Raw genomic sequence first — 17,678 nt, 5'->3', positions numbered from 1 at the left:
GAGTCAGGAGTTGAACTCCAGCCACACACATTTGGGGCAGTTACTATTGACTTTGCCTTCCCTGGTACTTGCAGAACCTGAACTGAAAAGGTTTCTGGTGAGCGTTATTGGGCAGAGTCCTGTGTGCCAAGTATTCACCATCATTAACATCCCTCTGCTCACAGCAGTTCAAAAGGTTAATTTTTCTTAGTGTTTTTCACAGAAATCTCTTCTCCTGCAGACCAGCAATTATGGCTTTGGAATAATTCTGTGCCAGATACCTGGGAGGGAGTGTTTATCTTTCTTTAATACTGAAAAAGTTAACAAAAACATTAAAACAGGAATAACTAGCTTGGCTTTTGTTTTGAAGTCAATAAAACTATATTAGTTTCTAAAGCCTTCATTTAAATGCTGTTGATATTAGTCTCTGTGATGCACTTGACCTTTATTCTTTTCACCCTGAAGTATCCTCCCCTCTGTTTATAATATTACACTGTGTGCTATGTTTTCTGTTCTTCTCATTTGCACTCAGGTTTATTTATTTGCTGCTGACTCTAAAGTCAAGCAAGAGGGGTGCTGCAGGGAAAAGGACCAAGGTCTGTAATTGTTGTGGTCAGCACTGTCAGCTGGAGTTAGACAAGTTCTGGGGAGAATAAATGGTCACTCCTGGAGGCCGAAGATGAAGTTGTGGTTGGAGGCATTGCTGGGCACAGTGCCCCGTTCTCGTGGTGGGATTAGACCATCTCACATGCCTGCTTGGGTGTTGCTACTTGTGCATTTGGGTCTAAACTGATTATGAGATTTGAGATCAGGAAAGTGTTTTTCTCCAGTTACTGACTCATATACATGTAATTTCTGCTGTTGAGCTGTGTAATACAGGCTCTAGCCTGCTGCTTAGGGCTGCTTGGGAATAGGAGAACAAGGGGCAGGTAAGAGAGGGTGCTTCTGGGGCCCATGTCTCATTGCCTTCATATCTGCAGCCTTTGGCCTTTTGCTGTAGGTTCTGACGTGTTTTTGGAAGTGCTTTGTGACCTGTGATGAGCACAGCATGTGGCATTAGTGTCCTGTGAACTTTTTTGGCCTGAACATCTGTGAGGGCTTCCTGCAAGAAGGGGAGGGCTGGTCTCAGCTACACATAACCTACCCAGTTCTTTCTGTTCCAAGAATAATATCAGAGTCCCCCTGGAGCACTTGTGGCCATTGCTGCCTGTCAACTGGGTCCCTGGAAAGTCATGTAGAAAGAAAAGCAAGTGATTATCTGAAGGGTGATAGAAAGTGTTGAGGTAGCTGTTGTATTCCAAAAATGCTTTCACTCCCTCAAGAGTTATGAAAAGTAGTAAGAAAATTGGATTCTCAGATATTTTTTAAAAGCCATCCTTTGTCACTGCACTCTGGAGTCTGTCACTGGGAAGAGGAGGTCTTGCTCAGAGGAGCACAACCCTTTGTGTTCTGCAAGTGTGAAGAGAAGTAGGTAGCTCCTGATGGTCAAGGAGGAAGACTACCTTTGCTGTTTCATTAGTTGTTAGGTATAGTGTATAAAATTCCTTTAAACTTGCTGACCTCTTTGGAGGGAGTAACTGGAGTTGCAGAACTGTGTAGAAATGCTCATGGGTCCACCTTGAGTGTGGTTCATTAACTTCAGTCTGGTGAAATACAGGAGTCACTGCCTTTGGTCACAAGGGCTTCATTCTTGCTAGAAGATTTTGCTTCTTATAGGGAGTCTTTTTCATGAGAAACATAAAAATCTAGCTTTAGGAGTTAATAACTGCTTTGTCTTTCAGCTTATGAATATTTTTTCCATCCAAACCTAGTTGCAGCATATGTGTCAGATATGTTTCCTGTGTTTTCCTGGGCATTGCTCATCTCAGAGCTTGAAGTTCCCAAATTTTCTTTTGGGAGGAGCAGGCAGGAATGAGCTTGGAATTTATTTTTGGTGGTGGTGTAGTTTACTACCTTCTGAAGATGGCAGTTCCCAGAAGTGCGGGTTACTTATGAGCCAATTTTTTAAGGTGGAGAAACAGAACCCCTGGAAGTTGTCCAGCAGGTGCTAACAGCAGTATCTCTTCTCCCCAGCTCTCTACAACTACGATGCCAGGGGCCCAGATGAACTTTCCTTACAAATAGGTGACACGGTGCACATACTGGAAACTTATGAAGGTAAGCTGGCGAAAGATGCATTTCAAACACTGTTTTGGGAATTACCTTACTGTTCTGGTTGTGACTTTATCTTCCCGTGTTATCAGGTGACAAATCAGTTGCTTTCTTGCTAAAGGACAAAACAGGTTATTTGTGATGAATACAATTAACCAGTGCTAGATGTGAATGAAGATGCATATGGTCGATACCTGGTGAAAATCCATTTCCTTTTCTATGGAAGATGAATGTTCTCGCAGTTTATTTATATGAATCAATTGTAGCATCTGTCCTACCTTAGAGAAGTGATAGATGCTTTTTGAATGCCCTCGGGTAATGCAAAAGAACCTGCTGCTAAAAAGTTTAATCTGAATTTGAAAGTCACCTGGGTCCTAAATTATTTATGTCTCTCCTATAAGATGGGTACATGTGCTGCAGTGCCATGGACTGATTTCAGGCTTTTCAGGTGCTTTGCTTGTTTTGATATGAAGCTGTAGAAACATGACATGTATCAAAATCTTTCCTCCTTGATGCATGTTAAAGGGAATTTGAATGCTGAGTTTGATAATCCCCAGAATGTGAAAATTGTCATAACATTTTTTAGCTCTCGCTTGATCCAGTACTGAGCCAGGCAAAATACAGCTCTGTCGGTATGTCCTAGATGTGACATTTTATGGCATGCTGCAGTTTGGAGAAATATAAGTAATATATAACTAAACTGTGGTGTTTTAAAGATATTGGAACATTTTTTTGTCTTGTGGAAATGTGTTTTACTTTAATATACTGATTTAATTTGTTTCGCTAGACGTTGATGTTTTGGTACATCTGTGTGATAAATTTGTTTTAAATATTGGCTTAATAGGAATGTTTATTGTCTTTATTGAAACAAACAATGCTATTTCAACAAAAGTAACAAGCTCTGCTCGTCACTCTGCAAATTAATTTGCTCACTGTTTTTAAGCTGGCATTTTCTTCCAGAATTCAGCTTCTTGCTGCAATACCAACTTTGTCTCTAAGCAAAGGAATCTTTCTGTTAACTGATGTCATATGCTTTAATAAAAACCTAATAAATTTTAAAAGCAAATGGAATGATTTAAGTATTGTGCAGCTTTGGACTTATATATATAAATTTATTTAATGAATGTGGGAGAAACTTGGAATCCTGATTTAGGGTATGTGAAACCTATCAAATCATGACTACTGCCAGCTGAGTGGGATGGGGGAGATGAATCACTTTTCCCCTGGACCTGAGCATTAAAGCCCTTTGCACTCATGGTTGGTAGGATTCAAGCACATGGGACGAGTTAATGTTGAAAGAAATGCAAATGAGTTATATTCCTCCAAACAGTTTATGCAATGATTACTCATTACGTACCTGCTGTGCTGGCAAATGAGAAGCCATAATTCTTCTCTCTCTTGTTCCCAGAGCTGCCGTTATTAGGTAATTATGGGAGCTTTTTGATCTCCCAAGTTTTTATGCAAAATTTGTGTAGATTGTGCCCCAGGAGGTTTCGTAGCATCTGCATGAATGTCCAGGTGTGCACCCGGGAGCTTCCCTGCCATCTGTCCTGGCCGTGTCAGGGTTGTGTTAGGCTGTGGTGGGATGGACCAATCTGAAGAAAAGCCTCCTAATAACATGAACATGGGGCAGAGAAGTAATTTGGAAGAGTCAGTAACACCATTTTGCTGAAGATCTGGGATTCAGCTTCTCAAAGCTCTACCCCTTTTCCCTGTATTTAAGATTGTGGGGGGTAAAAAAATGGCTTCTTTCATTGATTTATACAGCATCCTGCTCTGGACATCCCACTGTAGAATCATTACTATTTCTAAATAGTTTTCTGCCATCATTCTGAAGTTAGAAGTAGTTTTGAAGACTTACATGTATCCATGGGGTTTGGAGTGGCAGATTGTAGTTGTGGATTCCTTCCCCTACTCCTTGTTTTAAGGACAGGTGGGTTTCATGTTGCTACCATGTACTGGAATGGATTGCTAAGATGAACTTTGCTTGTATATTTAAAATGTTACTAATTTTTTAATCCATGTGTAGAATTTATTTTGGACCTTGTTTTTATTACTGAAGTATTTGAATATTTGAACTGCGATTAAAAGTAAACACTTGTTTTGTTTTTTTTTTCTCTGAAATGCAAGATACTTGTACAAATAATTCAATGTGCAGATCCTGTAAAGTTGGAGTCTTGTTGCAACCAGCCTGCAGTTTATAGGCATTTGGAGACTGGAAATGAATGTGCATGTTTCACTGTTAAGTCTTAGTGTTTAAAAGCTGCTTTCTAGAATAATTGATCTTGAAGATCAAATTTATCATTTTTTCTTTCAGGTAGATTTGCAGTCAATTTTGTGTTTCAGTTAAAAAACTTCCTCCCACTCTTAATGTGGGCTTTACAGGAAAAGCCAAATAGCAAAGCCACTGCACTTCATAAATGCACTTCATAAATACCCTTCATCTTGGAAGAATGGTATTTCATAGTAGATTTCCCCAAACAAATGTTTGCCATGTGCTGAATTAGTCCTTGCCTGCTCTTTTTTCTTAATTCTGTTTCTTTACATTCTTTGGAATGGGCAAACAGAACATATAATCAGGAAATGTGGCTTATTAAGGTGAATAGCAATTAAATAGAACAGTAAATAACCCTCAGAACTAAGCTGGCCTGTTTGAACAATAGTTCATTTCTAGTGCTGCTGTGGAAGGTTTTTTGGGTTCACTAATAAGTATTTTCAAGTAAGTTGTTCCTGATACTGTGGGGATGTTCTGTTGCTGGTTGCAGCTTTTGGGTTTTTGTTTTAATGCAGCAAATACCTTATCTGGGTAACTGTGTAATAAATATGTGCATCATTCAAGAGAAACTACAGCAAGATTTTCCCTGTGAGTGTCTTTTCCAGTGTTAACAAAGACACAGATACTTCGCTGGTCCTTTTTCTTACTTAGACATTTATGTGGATGCTTATTTCCAACCCTCAAATCCCATAATATTTGTTAAGGGAGAGGCTAGAAACCTTGTAACACATCAGTGAGCCACTTAAAGGCCCAGATCACTTTAGAAAGCTATTTATGGCATCAGCTTGTTTTTGTCTTGCTGGCTTTTTGTTTGAAACCGACGTGGCCATGAACAGAGAAGGTCTGGAGGTCCCTGGTGCTCCAGGGATGGGTTTGACATCAGGTATTTGCCCTCAGGGCTTTGGGTTTTTCATTCATTTCCACAAAACTCAGAAATGCAGAGGTTACAAAAGCAAGAGCTAGAGTTAGGCAGGGCTGTAAGGAAGGTTGGTAGGTGTGTTAGGACACCTAGTTAATGTCATTAACAAGCTCATGCATCCCTCTACCCCTTGATTTTTTTTTTTTTAAGTGTTGAGAACTAGATGTTGCTCACCCAAAGCAGAGGCTAGACTGTACTTGATTTTTTCTTTGTCCAGTGTCTGGCAACAAACCGTGTTTATTGTGCTTTGAAGAAAAATCAAAGTTTGTGACCTTTAATTACTTTAATCCACGTTTGTGAGGGACTTGGTTTTTTTTGTGTAGTGCCTGTGTGGAAGAAAGCTGCTCTCATCTTACAGATGAGGAACTAAGAAATAGAATAGATTTTATGTCTTGGGTAATTGATGGGAACTAGATGATCTTTAAGGTCTCTGCCAACCCAAACCATTCTGTGATTTAAATTATATTGCTCTTAAACGTGCATGTTGATGGCACGACGCGGTGCCTCCAGCTGAAATGGTGAGAGTTTGCTCTCCTTGAGAATTAGGCTCCCCATAGCATAGCCACTGGCTTGATACCCAGCAAGGAGAACATTTAGGTGGTGGCTGCCAATGAAGAACCTGGTTGGACTTGCTTGGCCACATGAGGACTTTTGGGGTGAGCGGGAGTGTAACCAGTTCTCCAAGGCAGATTTTGGCTGCTTTCTTACCTGCAATCTCTTGTAGTTCCTACTGCTTGCTGCAGAGCTTCAGAAAGCAGAGGCCTGGTGGTGAGGAGATGTCTTTACTACATAGCTTTTTAATCTGCAGGTGCAGGGCAACGTCCTTCCTGAGTCGGACAGGAGCACAGAAGGTGGGATGGGAGGAGAGAGGTGGCGGAGACGATAGGGTTGTACGTCCTTCAGTTTGCACAGTGCGTTTGATCAGAGTTAGGGTGTTGATCAGTGTAGGCTCCAGAACTTCAAAGTGTTGGTTTATTTGTAGAAAACTGAGTTCTTTAACAGAACTGAAATTTCTGCATGTCTGAGCACAGATTTCAGGTAGTGCAGCGAGTGCAAGGAGAAAGACTTGGCCTTCTTTGCACCTGAGCCAGAAACTGCATGCTCACTTGAGCAACAGTTCGAAGCTCTGCTGAAAACAATGGAAATGCAGGAGGTGAGGTCGTTGTAGGGAAGCAAGCTGTGATTGTTGTAGACACCAGGTTAAAGAGGACAGCACTGCCTGTCCCTGAGTGATCACGAAGGATGGCCTTCTGATGCAGTGTGAAGATGATGAATCATTTTACCCTTTGTCACTGGAGAGCAGGCTTAAAAATCCTATGTGCTCGAGACTTTAATTTGTATTTCTAGCCCCAGAGTGAATGAATGAATTTATCAGCATGTGATGTCTTCCTTGAACTTTCTTCCTGCCCTGGTTGTTGCCAGGAGTGAGACTGTAGGGTTTTTTTCCAGGTCTGCCTTGTGATCCCCCCATCCTCACCCATGTTGCTCTGCAGAGGGTACAAACCCCGTTTGCAGAGCTGGAGGGTGTGGGCCTGCACTCAGACTCTGTCTTTCAAAACCTGTGGAGGGCATCTCTGGTCACCTGAGGGGGTTCCTGGGGTGCTGAGCAGGAGGCAGCGAGTGAGCCATGGCACAGAGAAACTGAAAGACCACATATTTTGCACAAGGTGCAAGCCTACGAGTGAGCTGGCACTGGACTCGGGGCAAGGAGCACAGAAGATCTCTCTGGTCGTGTCCTCCATGAGGCAAAACCCCTGTAGGGTGTTGGCTTTGCTTTGTGCAGTTGGGCTGAAGTGGGATGGCTGGAGAGAGGTTAAGAGCTGTAACAGGAATTGCTCACAGATGTGTCCTGAAGTGTGGGCAGCATAAAATGGGCCAGTTTTCCACGCACAGGCACCTGCCTGGCATGGGCTGAACCCTCCTGCTGCCTCTGGCTGAGTCAGGGCTGGAGGCTCCTTGCTGCTGCGTTTGGTTGTGAGTCATAAATCCCAGAGTGCTCCTGTTTTCTGCTGAGGTGGCAAACGGCTGATCTCCATTCAGGAACTTGATTTGTGGAGCTGAAATAGGTTTTAACATCAAACTAGTCAACCAGTGCATTTTTGTAAAGTAAATGCTCTGGAGTTGGTTTTGTTTATGCTGGTAAACGAGGTAATTAAAATGAAATGAATGACAATTAAACGCATCATGTAAAATGCACCTCTGTCATGTAGTCTTCTCAGCCAGTTTGAGCATCATCACTCTGATTTTTATAGCTTCCAAGAGGACTTGTTCCAGCCGGGATATTAATCCCATAGAGAATTTAAATTCAGGTGGGGTTTGCCTGTGCATGTTGGCAGGGGTGAAGCGTGACGGGAAACCACGGTGCTGTTGAGCTGAGAAGGAGCAGCTGGTGGGTGACATTAATGAACTTATTAATGCTTTTTTCCCTTTTTTCCCCCCTCCTAGGTTGGTACAGAGGTTACACACTACGAAAAAAATCCAAGAAGGTAAATGTTGCTGGAGCAGAGTGCTCATTTTTCTCTTGGACAGAGATATATTATGGCATTGGGTGTGTTGTTGTAGCGGAGATCTCGGGCATGAGTTATGGTCCTGCACGGGAGCAGCTCTCCATGTGTCCACTGATCTCTAATAACTGCTGGGGGTGTGGTTTCAAGCTGTAGTAAATGTGAATTTTTCAAGGCTAAAAACCGAGTTGCAACTGAATTTTTGCAATTTAAGGGTGTGCAGCACAGTCAGTCTAGGTGGCTTGATGTGCATCCACTTATTTTCTGCAATAGCTGCTGTGCCAGAGCATTTGCCTCAGCAACAAGTTCAGAACTTATGTTCTAGTTAGCCTGTTTAGAGGCTGACACTTGCTTCAGTGTCTGTTAAATAACATATTGCTCTTAAAATACAATTGCATCTTGGAAAGTGGTGCTGAGATCTACGTTGTGATTTTCAGTCCTTCTCTGTGAGAGGGGCAGTCATCTTCTGCAGTGTCATTCTGCCTAGTTGTTGGGCTTTCCATGTGCATAAACCACTGCTGTTTATAGCAGCCTTTCTGAAATAAAACCCAGCCCAAATATAGCTTAGAACCCTGTGTTTTTTTTGTTTGTTTGTGTTGTTTTTTTTTTTTTTTAGCATTTTACTTTATAGTAGTAATTAACCAGAATTAAATGACTTCTGGTTTTGCTGCTTTTTTCACTTAAAGGAAACCACTTACAATGTGATGTTGGCCTGCAGAGGTGCATGGTGGTCTGCATGTCTAAAAGTACAGAGCTGAGCTGTGTGGTTCATCCCACCCTTTTCCTAGCCAGGCCTGTTCTGTGGCTTTTCTATTCTATTTTGATATTTTCTTTTTTTGGAAATACACTATATTTCTTACAAACCATATTTCATGAACATGCCTTGTACATCTTAAGAAGCAAATACACATTCTTCTGGGCTTAAATTATTTCCACATGTTGCAGCATTTGTCTGCTGCTAATTGCAGTGGGTATCTTATTATTTTTTTAACTGTGACTAAATGACACCCCTTCCACCTTCCACCCCCAGTTTCTGTAACTTTCTAAGAATACTTTTATTTTGCATTCCCAGATAAGAAAATTTAACTCCTACTTCAAAGGGTGAGGTGGAGCAACTTATTTTTTTGCAGCTTGACTTGAATTATTTTTTTTAATGAGCTGACAGTATTTTGGAACTATAATTTTATTTCTGGAATCTTGAGATGTACAGCAGTACTGTCATTTTGCAGTCTTGTCTGTTGAAGAGGTTTTTGGATTGTAACACGATGAATTGTCAGTAGAAGACCCCACTTTATGTGTAGTCTGTGTACTAAGGGCTGCAGTGCAGGATGTGTGCCCATGGATTTCACAGCAGGGCAGCCCAGTATGCTGCCCACTCTCATTCTGGGTTGATTTTAACTGGAAACACTGGAGAAAACACTTTGGGAATGGAAGCAACATCTTATAGCGGGATAAGAAAGCTTGGTTAGATGTGAGGAAGAACAAGCAGTGGACCTGGAGTTACAGGCACAATGTCATTTTGGAGTTACCTGTTAATAATGTATTTTATGCTTTCAAAGTCTGTTTTAACTTGCATCTCTATATGATCATCCAGGGATATGGAGAACTGTGGCAAAGTGCTTTGGCCTGGGGGGGGAAAACACTCCTTTGGAGGGCCACCAGTGACAGGGTGTCACTGCTGTGTTCTTGGCTGTTGTGCAGCTGAGTGTAACAGAGTCTGTTGGCTAAGGTGACAGTAACACCTTCTTGAAAGGACATGTCATACAATATGTAAAAAGTATATTAAAAAAGACACCACCACAACACAACTATTCTGATGCTGGAGAGGATGTGGATGGTTCTGCAGAACTGGTGATGTGTCTTGGCATATTTTTAGGTAACAAATAAAGTGTTATAAGCAGCTGGTTATTTAAAAGATTTTTTCCTCTCTCCTCCTTCTCAAGGGCATTTTTCCTGCCTCCTATATACACCTTAAGGAAGCAACAGTTGAAGGCAAAGGGTAAGTTTGATTTGAAAATTATTAAAATCCATTTTCCTATTTCTATCCACACAATTTTAGGGCATTATCACATAACTTACATTTCCAGTTATTTAAGGAGGTGATGATGAAAATGTTTCTTTTAAAAAAGATCTTAAGTTGGTAGCTCACCTCAAGTTGGAAGGGATTGTGTCATCAGCAGTGCTTCTGGCTGCATCGTCAGGCTAATACTAAATGTTTCAGCAGTATTTAATAATTTACCATTTTTCATTATGACTTCCTTACTTCTTTGACTAATAATTACCTAGATTAACTTCCCTCACTCCTGGCCCCCCACTTGAGTTCTAATTTCAGTTTTCCCAATTTCTTTTACCGTCCAGTGCTTGAGTCTTTTCTGCCTGGTATATTAAAAGAGGCCTTTGATGTGAAATATCTTCCTTTTATGCAGGTGGAATTAAACTAATTTCTTAATTCCCTCTTCAATAAATCTTGTAGACTGGACTCCAGGCAGAAAGCCCTGATCCAGGCATCATTTTCTACCTTACCAAGAAGTTCTCTCAAATTGTTCATGTTGTGGTTCTCCTGCTTTCTTGCCTGATGTGTGTAACACTTAATTGTTTGGCCTGGTTTTTGTTAAAGTTCAGATCTTTGTATATCAAACCAGCATTGCTGGACATGCATCTAAAAGTTCATAAAATCGATACAACAGTTTACTTACAAAACAAGAAGAAAAATCCAATCCCAAACCCCAGGAGAAAATGTGGACTGAAATTAATAATTAGCCAGGTATGAAATGGTGTGAAACAGGATAAAATACTTCGTGCCCGATTTATTTTTATACACTGTTAAGTATGCAAATGATAAAGCTGCTAATCATGAGATTGCTGAGTAATGACATCTTTCTTGCTGATTACAGCTCTGCCTTTAAGTACCCTACTGCTGGAATATTAAAAGATCTAGCTGTTGGTTTTTTTTACTTCCATGGCACATAATTTTAAAACAAGTCATCCAGAAAATCAATAAGCATCAGTATCGTGGCATTGTAGGTTGTGCCTATCTGCCTTTCATCTTGTGAAATTAGGATCTCAGTAACAAATGGTGTGGTATGTGTTGGTGTCCTTGTGAGTATAAAAATGAGAGGGAAGGGAAGAAAAGCTGAGGTCGATGTCCTAGTCTCAGCCCACCCAAGTACCCTTTACATCACCTGTGCTGGTGACAATCTGATAATACGTTCTTTTTAACTTACAAATGTGTAATAAGTTCTTTGCTGTCGTTAGTGAGTTGTCTTAGAATCGTAGAATCATTAAGATTGGAAGGGACCTTAAAGATCATCAAGTTCCAACCCCCCTGCCATGAGCAGGGAACCCCACCACTAGACCAGGGTGCACAAAACCTCATCCAACCTGGCCTTAAAAACCTCCAGGGAGGGGGCATCAACAACCTCCCCTGGGTCCGGTTCCTCACCACCCTTAGAGTCAAGAATTTATTGGGAAATGGACAGTTCCTTCTTAGAAATGCTTCTGCCATCTGAACAAAACTAATGCTCAATCCAACCTTCTTTTTTCCCCTCTTTTAAGACAACATGAAACTGTTATACCCAATGAGCTCCCCTTGATCCAGGAGGTCACCACAACGCTGCGGGAATGGTCCATCATCTGGCGGCAGTTGTACGTGGTGAGTATCAGTGCAGAGCAACGTGCAACAGGACATGGGGTGTGAAAAGAGGGATGCTGTGAAAGGTATGAAAGAACTGGTAGTGACATGTCACTTCTGTTGCTGTTTCTAAAGGCCACTTTTAATGCTGAAAAACTACTTAGTATCGTCCGTGTTAAGGCACAAATCTCAGCGGTGTTTATTTTGGATGTTTTCTCAAATACTGTCTATTTCTTGTGCAGAATTGGGTTTTTTCAAGAGAATTACCTTTATCCAGCAACAAACTGTTAAGCAATGGTGACCTTGTTTTCATGGGGCACTGTTATACGCTGTACATTAGATTTTTAAGATCCTTATAGACAGCTGTGTTAAAAAAAAGAAGAAAACGGTTTTGAGGGAAGTTCTTGAAGCTGTTGATCTGTGTTAAGAAAAAAAATCAGAATATTTGATGTTGAATTTGTGGATGTAAGCTTAAACCTTTGAAAAAATAATCAGTCTGTTCACTCTACCTCTCAGTATTCCTGTCCTTGAAGTCGATCCCAGTTTATCCTGACCTTAAGTGACATGCCTGATTATTTTGATAAGGTTAATTTACAAGTACATAAGAATATATTCTTATAAATTTATGGTGATAAGCACTTGCATTGAGAATCTCTCACATGGGGTAATAGAAAAATGAAGGAGGTTTAACGTGATGTAGACTGGAGAGGGCATGTGTTGAGGAGCCAGGAAGAAGCTGACAGGCAGAGAAGCAAACTAGAGAGGGGACTGACAACAGTTTTGCCTGTGCTTCTACTGCAATGTGCTGCTGAGGGCAGTGAGGATTTCTTTTTGACCCTGATGTCACCGTCTTGACACTCCAGAAGGGAGAGCCACCCCCAGCATGATCCAGACAGGCTGGAGGAGTGGGCTAGCAGGAGCCCTATGAAGTTCAACGGGGAGGAGTGTAAGGTCTTGTACCTGGGAACACAAGAGTGCACTGGGATGCACCTGGCTGGAGAGCAGCCCTGTAGAAAGGGACCTGAGCACACTGTGTGCTGCAGGGCAAAGAAACCAACAGGATGCTGGGCTGGCTCAACAAGGGCATCAGCAGCAGAGATCAAGAAGTTGTCATCCTGCTCTACCCAGCACTTGTCAGACCACACCTGGAGTATTGCCTTCAGTTCTGGTCCCCACTCTACAAAAAGGATGAGATAGGCTGGAAAGGCTCCAGAGAAGGGCCACAAGGATGATCAGAGGACTGGAGGACCTGCCATATGAGGAGAGTCTGAGAAAACTGGGTTCATTCAGCCTTGAGAAAAGAAGGCTTTGGGGAGACCTTATTATAATGTTCCAGTACTTAAAGGTTGGCTGCCAAGAAGATGGAGACTGCCTATTTACAAGGAGTCACATGGAGAAGACAAGGGGTGATGGACACAAGTTGCTCCTGGGGAGATTCCAGTTGGACACAAGAGCTAACTTTTTCATCATGAGGACAGTCAAACATTGGAATAGTCTCCCAAGGGAAGTGGTAGGTTCCCCCACATTGTACAGGTCTAAGTCTCAGCTGGACAGGGTGCTGAGCCACCTGATATCAACTATAATATTACCTACAAAGGTTGGGGCAGATGATATTTGAGGTTCTTTCCAACCTGGAATTCTGTTATTCTATGGTTATCCTGAGTCTGAAATCTGATACTGCTTCATGTCAGAGAAATGCTAGTTGCAGACGTGCAGAAGACTTGGTTGTGGTGCACGTGTGATAAGGAAGGAGGAACAGCAGGAGAAAGAGAAGGCTTTTTTACAAAGACTTGTGTGTGCTTTCTGTAGCAGTAACTTTTAGGAAATTATAGAATTCTCCTGGTCTGGGAATCACTTGTTTGAACTGCATCTCATTTGTCATGCATTGCCTTCCCTGAAGGCACATGAACAGGCAAACAAGACCACAGGGCTTTCCTGACAGCTTTGAATTCAAGAGCAGGTAAAATGTGATGCTACCAGTGGCCTCAGCTCAGGGCTCTGGTCCCTGTTACAGCTCTGCTCTAAGTAGATAGATCCTTGGATGACTTTGTTTATAGTTGGAATCTCAAGGGTATCCATTAGATTAATTGCATACCATCAACTGCCAGACAGCATTGGTACACTGGGATTGCCTTGCCAAGAGAGACTTGGTTTACTGGAGCTGTTTACAGACTGGTCAGTCTGTAGACTAGAGAGGTATTCCATGTTGTCCATATCTTGCCTATCAAAAGTCATTGACAGACCACATTTATGCCTTTATCCAGTTTGTACTTTGTGCTGGAATAGGTATTCAGTTTTGATTTGCAGATAGCAGAGGACGTGGTGTGTCCTTCATCTCTGTAGTTTGATTGTCTGCAGCATCCAAAGTCATGAACCTCTTTCCCATTTGGATCTGTCTGTGTTTAGCTTCCAGCCACATATGCCTGTTGTGTCTTTCTCTGCTACATTAAAGAGCTTTTAATAATGGGTATTTTCTCCCTGTGAAGGTTCTCACACTATAATCAAGTCAGTTTTTTGATAATCTGAACAGACTGAAAGCTTAAAGTTTCACAGGTATTTTTTCCCGGTCTGTGAGTCATGGTACCCTTTTCTTGCACCTTCTGCAGGTTTTTTGTTGTCTTTTATATCAAGCAAAGAATTTTACTTGAATTATTTAATTATTCCAGTGCTTTCCATTCAAAAAGGCCTGGGTGTAGCCTGGATGAAAGATAGCTTCGTGTAGCCTGAATAATTCATCGATGTAGGGTGTTTAGGAAGGTGTATTCTTTTGAAGAGCATATTGAACTAGTGGTTTAGGTTTTGAGGGTTATGAAGACAGTAAGAGAGGCTGTTTCTGGGTTAGATCAAAGCATTCAGGGCCTCTGTGTCCTCTTTATCTCAATGTTACCTTTCACAAGAAAAACAAGGCCCTTGTTCTGTTCAGTTGGTGCTAAGCTTGAGTGTGTGCCCTGTCCACAGCTTAAACCTTCTGTTTTGTGGTTAAAGGTTTGATCTTTAGTCTCTGAATGCAAGTGTGTGTGGACATGCATATAAGATGCTCTGGAAAAGCATCTTCCTTCGTAAGAAATCTGGAGTTCTATCTTCCCCTGCCCTAGTTCAGCTGAGTGCTGCCAGGGGGAGTGTGTGTGTGCTGCTGTGCCCTGTTCAGCAGCCGCAGCTCCAGCTCCTATAAACAATGAAGGTTTTCAACGTCCTAGAAGGTTTATTGCTTTCCTGGCTTTTCATTTCCCTTCCTGTGTTACCTGTGGCCTTGTAAGATATGGATGTGCTTGGCTTTGCACACAGAGGAGTCTGAAAGTGTTATTCTGAAGGTTTAACTAGGAGGGAAAGGATTCTGTGCTGCAGATGGAGTATTGCAGAACTCCAGCCTCTTGCTGTTAAATGCACCATTTTTAGTCCTGCTCTACTAGTGTAGGGGTTATTGAATGAAGTCACTCCGTGAGCCATGAAGAGAGTATCTTTCCCTTAAATTGATCGTTCTGAAAACAGTAGGACCTGGGTTTTAAGGAAACAAACTCAAGCATTTACACTTATTTTACATACCTATAGCAGAGTGTAAGACTCCCTGTATTCAGTGTTCTGTGCTACAGAACAGCTTCTGTTTTAGAGCTAACTGTAGATTCTTACTCTCTATATAGGAATTCCTGTTGTATAATTTTAGTTTGTTATATGTATTTAAAAGCTGTTCAGGAGACTTCAGAGCTAACTGTTCCCCATCTTTTTCCTCCCAACAGCAGGATAACAGGGATATGTTTCGCAGTGTACGGCACATGATCTATGATCTTATTGAGTGGAGATCTCAAATACTCTCTGGGACCCTACCCCAAGATGAGCTCAAAGAGCTGAAAAAGAAAGTGACTGCCAAAATTGATTATGGCAACAGGTTTGTGAGCAATATTTTCTAAGTGTACCTGCTTAAAACCAAATCAGCTGGTGTGATGCATATCAGCTGCAGATGACTGCTTGCAGGAATTTTATTCCTCTATTTATGGAGATGTAATAGTGTATTAACAGTCCTGTTGTAGCAAGATGAAGAATGAAGTTGATACAGCCTCTTTATAATACAAATGACAATATGTAACCTGGAATCCATATGGAACTCTCACTTGCTTGATGCTGTTATCAACTTGATACTGCTATACTGCTATGAAGTTGTAACTCATCAGGTCAGTTGAAAACTGCAAGTATTGTCTGCAATCAAAGTAGAATTTAAACTCTGCTTGCTTTGGAAGCGTAGACAGTTACTGCCTTCTCAACACCACCAGCTGTGTGTGCCCTCAAGTCACTTCACTGTAATGTCATGTTGAAGGATTTGGCTCAAAAGCAGAGTTTAGCTCATTGTGCCTCTGCTTATATAGTATCCAGCTTGTACCTGAAGATTAACAGACAGATTTAATCTAAGAAAGTATCTGTTTAACAGGAGAGAATGGAGATTGGGAAGGAAATACCTACCACAAAAAGCTATCTAGGTTGCATAGGTTGGATACATTAGTAGTTTATTAACTCTCCAAACAGTGGTCTGGATGTAAGGAAATTTTCTAAAGTACAGATTTTGGGTTACAAATTGTCTATGTAGTTACTACTTTCCAGTTTTTGATTGAAAATGAGAACCCATCTCACTCCTTGATCAGGAAATTATTTGAAGCAGTGTTTTGAATACTGAGAGATGGTGTAGTACTGTGCACCTGGGGACTGGCAAAGTTTTCAGCAGCCAGCCTTTAAATCCTTTGTGATGTAAATAACTCCTCAGATTTCAGCTCTTGGTGTTTTATTCCTTAAGGACTGCCAAATTTGCAGTATTTCTGTTCATGCACTTTAGCAGCAAAAGCTGTGATTTAAAAAAATAATTAAAAATAATCATCAGTGACTGCATTCAGTCGGTAATTAGCATTTATAATTCAAGATATGGAGTGTTGTACCTCAGCAGACAATTAACCAGATGTTGTTGATATTTGTTTGGCTACTGTATTTTACCATCTGGCTAAGGAGTTGGTTAAAGTTACTCTGAATAACCTCCAGATGCTCAGCCTTCAAATACAATGGAACATCTTGTGCTGTGCTCTGTATTCATAACGTTCTGATGGACTAATTAAGTGATCAGAACATTCTCTGTGGAGTGCAGGAGGGAAGTGAATTGGAACTTCTGAGTAAATACTCACAACTGAAAGATACCATATGTTTCTAATGTAGTCATACATTCACTTTTGTCTAAAATAAGCACAAATGATTATTTCAATATCCAGACAGAAAGAATTCATTATGCATTTCATAAATGTTTTCTGATCTAATCATAGACTAACTTCTGTTTTGTGAAATACTGATTTGTAAATAAGATTTTTTTCTATATATAAAAACAACAGTTTCACTGCATGTTGTCAAAATATGAGGAAGTAAAATACAAATTCATGAGACCATTTTTTTTTTAGTATTTTTCTGAAATTGGGTCAGGTAATTGTGTTGTGTAAACGTGTCTTTTTTATTCAGCTGCAGAAAATCTGTAACTGGAGCATTTGGGAAAAAGTGTCAGTGTTTTTCCAAGCATCATTTGCAAGTTAAAGGATAAAACAAAAGAAGTTGAATCAAAGGAGTGTTTACTTCTGTGTATTTGACAGCCTGTGCAAAGGTTCCTGTCCTGCTGGTGTGTAGCAGGCTGAGTGATGGATCTTTTCCCCTGCAGAAGGACTCTGCTGGTGGTTATGATACAAGTGGTCAGTGGATGTATCTGCTGCTGTGGCTGCTGTCTAGGAAACAGTAGTAGGGGGGAGCAATAAGATTTTGCCTGCTTTCATGTTTGGTTTCAATGGTGAAACCATTTTTTTCACTAGAAAATTAATCTGGGAGCTTGGAGTTCCAGGGGTGCTTAAGAGACCTTTAAGATGACTTAGGCCAGTTCCAGAGTAGATTTTAGGAGATGTTTGCTAATAAGCTGCTGCCTGCACGAGTGATGTTTGTCCACCTTTGAATTAAGGCAGTGCAGTTAATTGGCTGTGTTTAACACCCCCAGGTTTCTCTCTAGTCAGGGAAGGGTGAGGAGTGATCCTCTAAGTACCTTAAACACGTCTTCATCTGCCACAGCTCCTCTTCTTTTCAAGTCCTTGTGGGTTATGTCTGAAGGGGGCTTATTCTCAGATAAACCACAGATCTCTGTGTGGCTTATTAGACTCTTCAGGTTTGATTTAAGCTTATTGATGAACATATTTCAAAACCAAAGTTACTGCA

General features: G+C 41.1%; 1 protein-coding gene across 2 annotated transcripts in view; it reads left to right on the top strand.

Annotated features, from left to right (window-relative positions):
• Nucleotides 1-17,678, top strand: part of DOCK1 (dedicator of cytokinesis 1) — a 296,429-nt gene that overhangs the window by 18,605 nt on the left and 260,146 nt on the right. For both annotated transcript variants that reach the window (XM_051617678.1, XM_051617677.1), the window contains exons 2-6: nucleotides 2,053-2,136; nucleotides 7,770-7,810; nucleotides 9,772-9,827; nucleotides 11,384-11,480; nucleotides 15,194-15,342. In XM_051617678.1, coding sequence (XP_051473638.1) covers nucleotides 2,053-2,136; nucleotides 7,770-7,810; nucleotides 9,772-9,827; nucleotides 11,384-11,480; nucleotides 15,194-15,342 — 427 coding nt within the window. The remainder of the gene's footprint in view (nucleotides 1-2,052; nucleotides 2,137-7,769; nucleotides 7,811-9,771; nucleotides 9,828-11,383; nucleotides 11,481-15,193; nucleotides 15,343-17,678) is intronic.

The sequence above is a fragment of the Apus apus genome, chromosome 4 (genome assembly GCF_020740795.1).
Source record: "Apus apus isolate bApuApu2 chromosome 4, bApuApu2.pri.cur, whole genome shotgun sequence".
NCBI classification, from domain to species: Eukaryota; Metazoa; Chordata; class Aves; order Apodiformes; family Apodidae; genus Apus; species Apus apus.
This window is presented reverse-complemented; position numbering and strand designations above follow the sequence as displayed.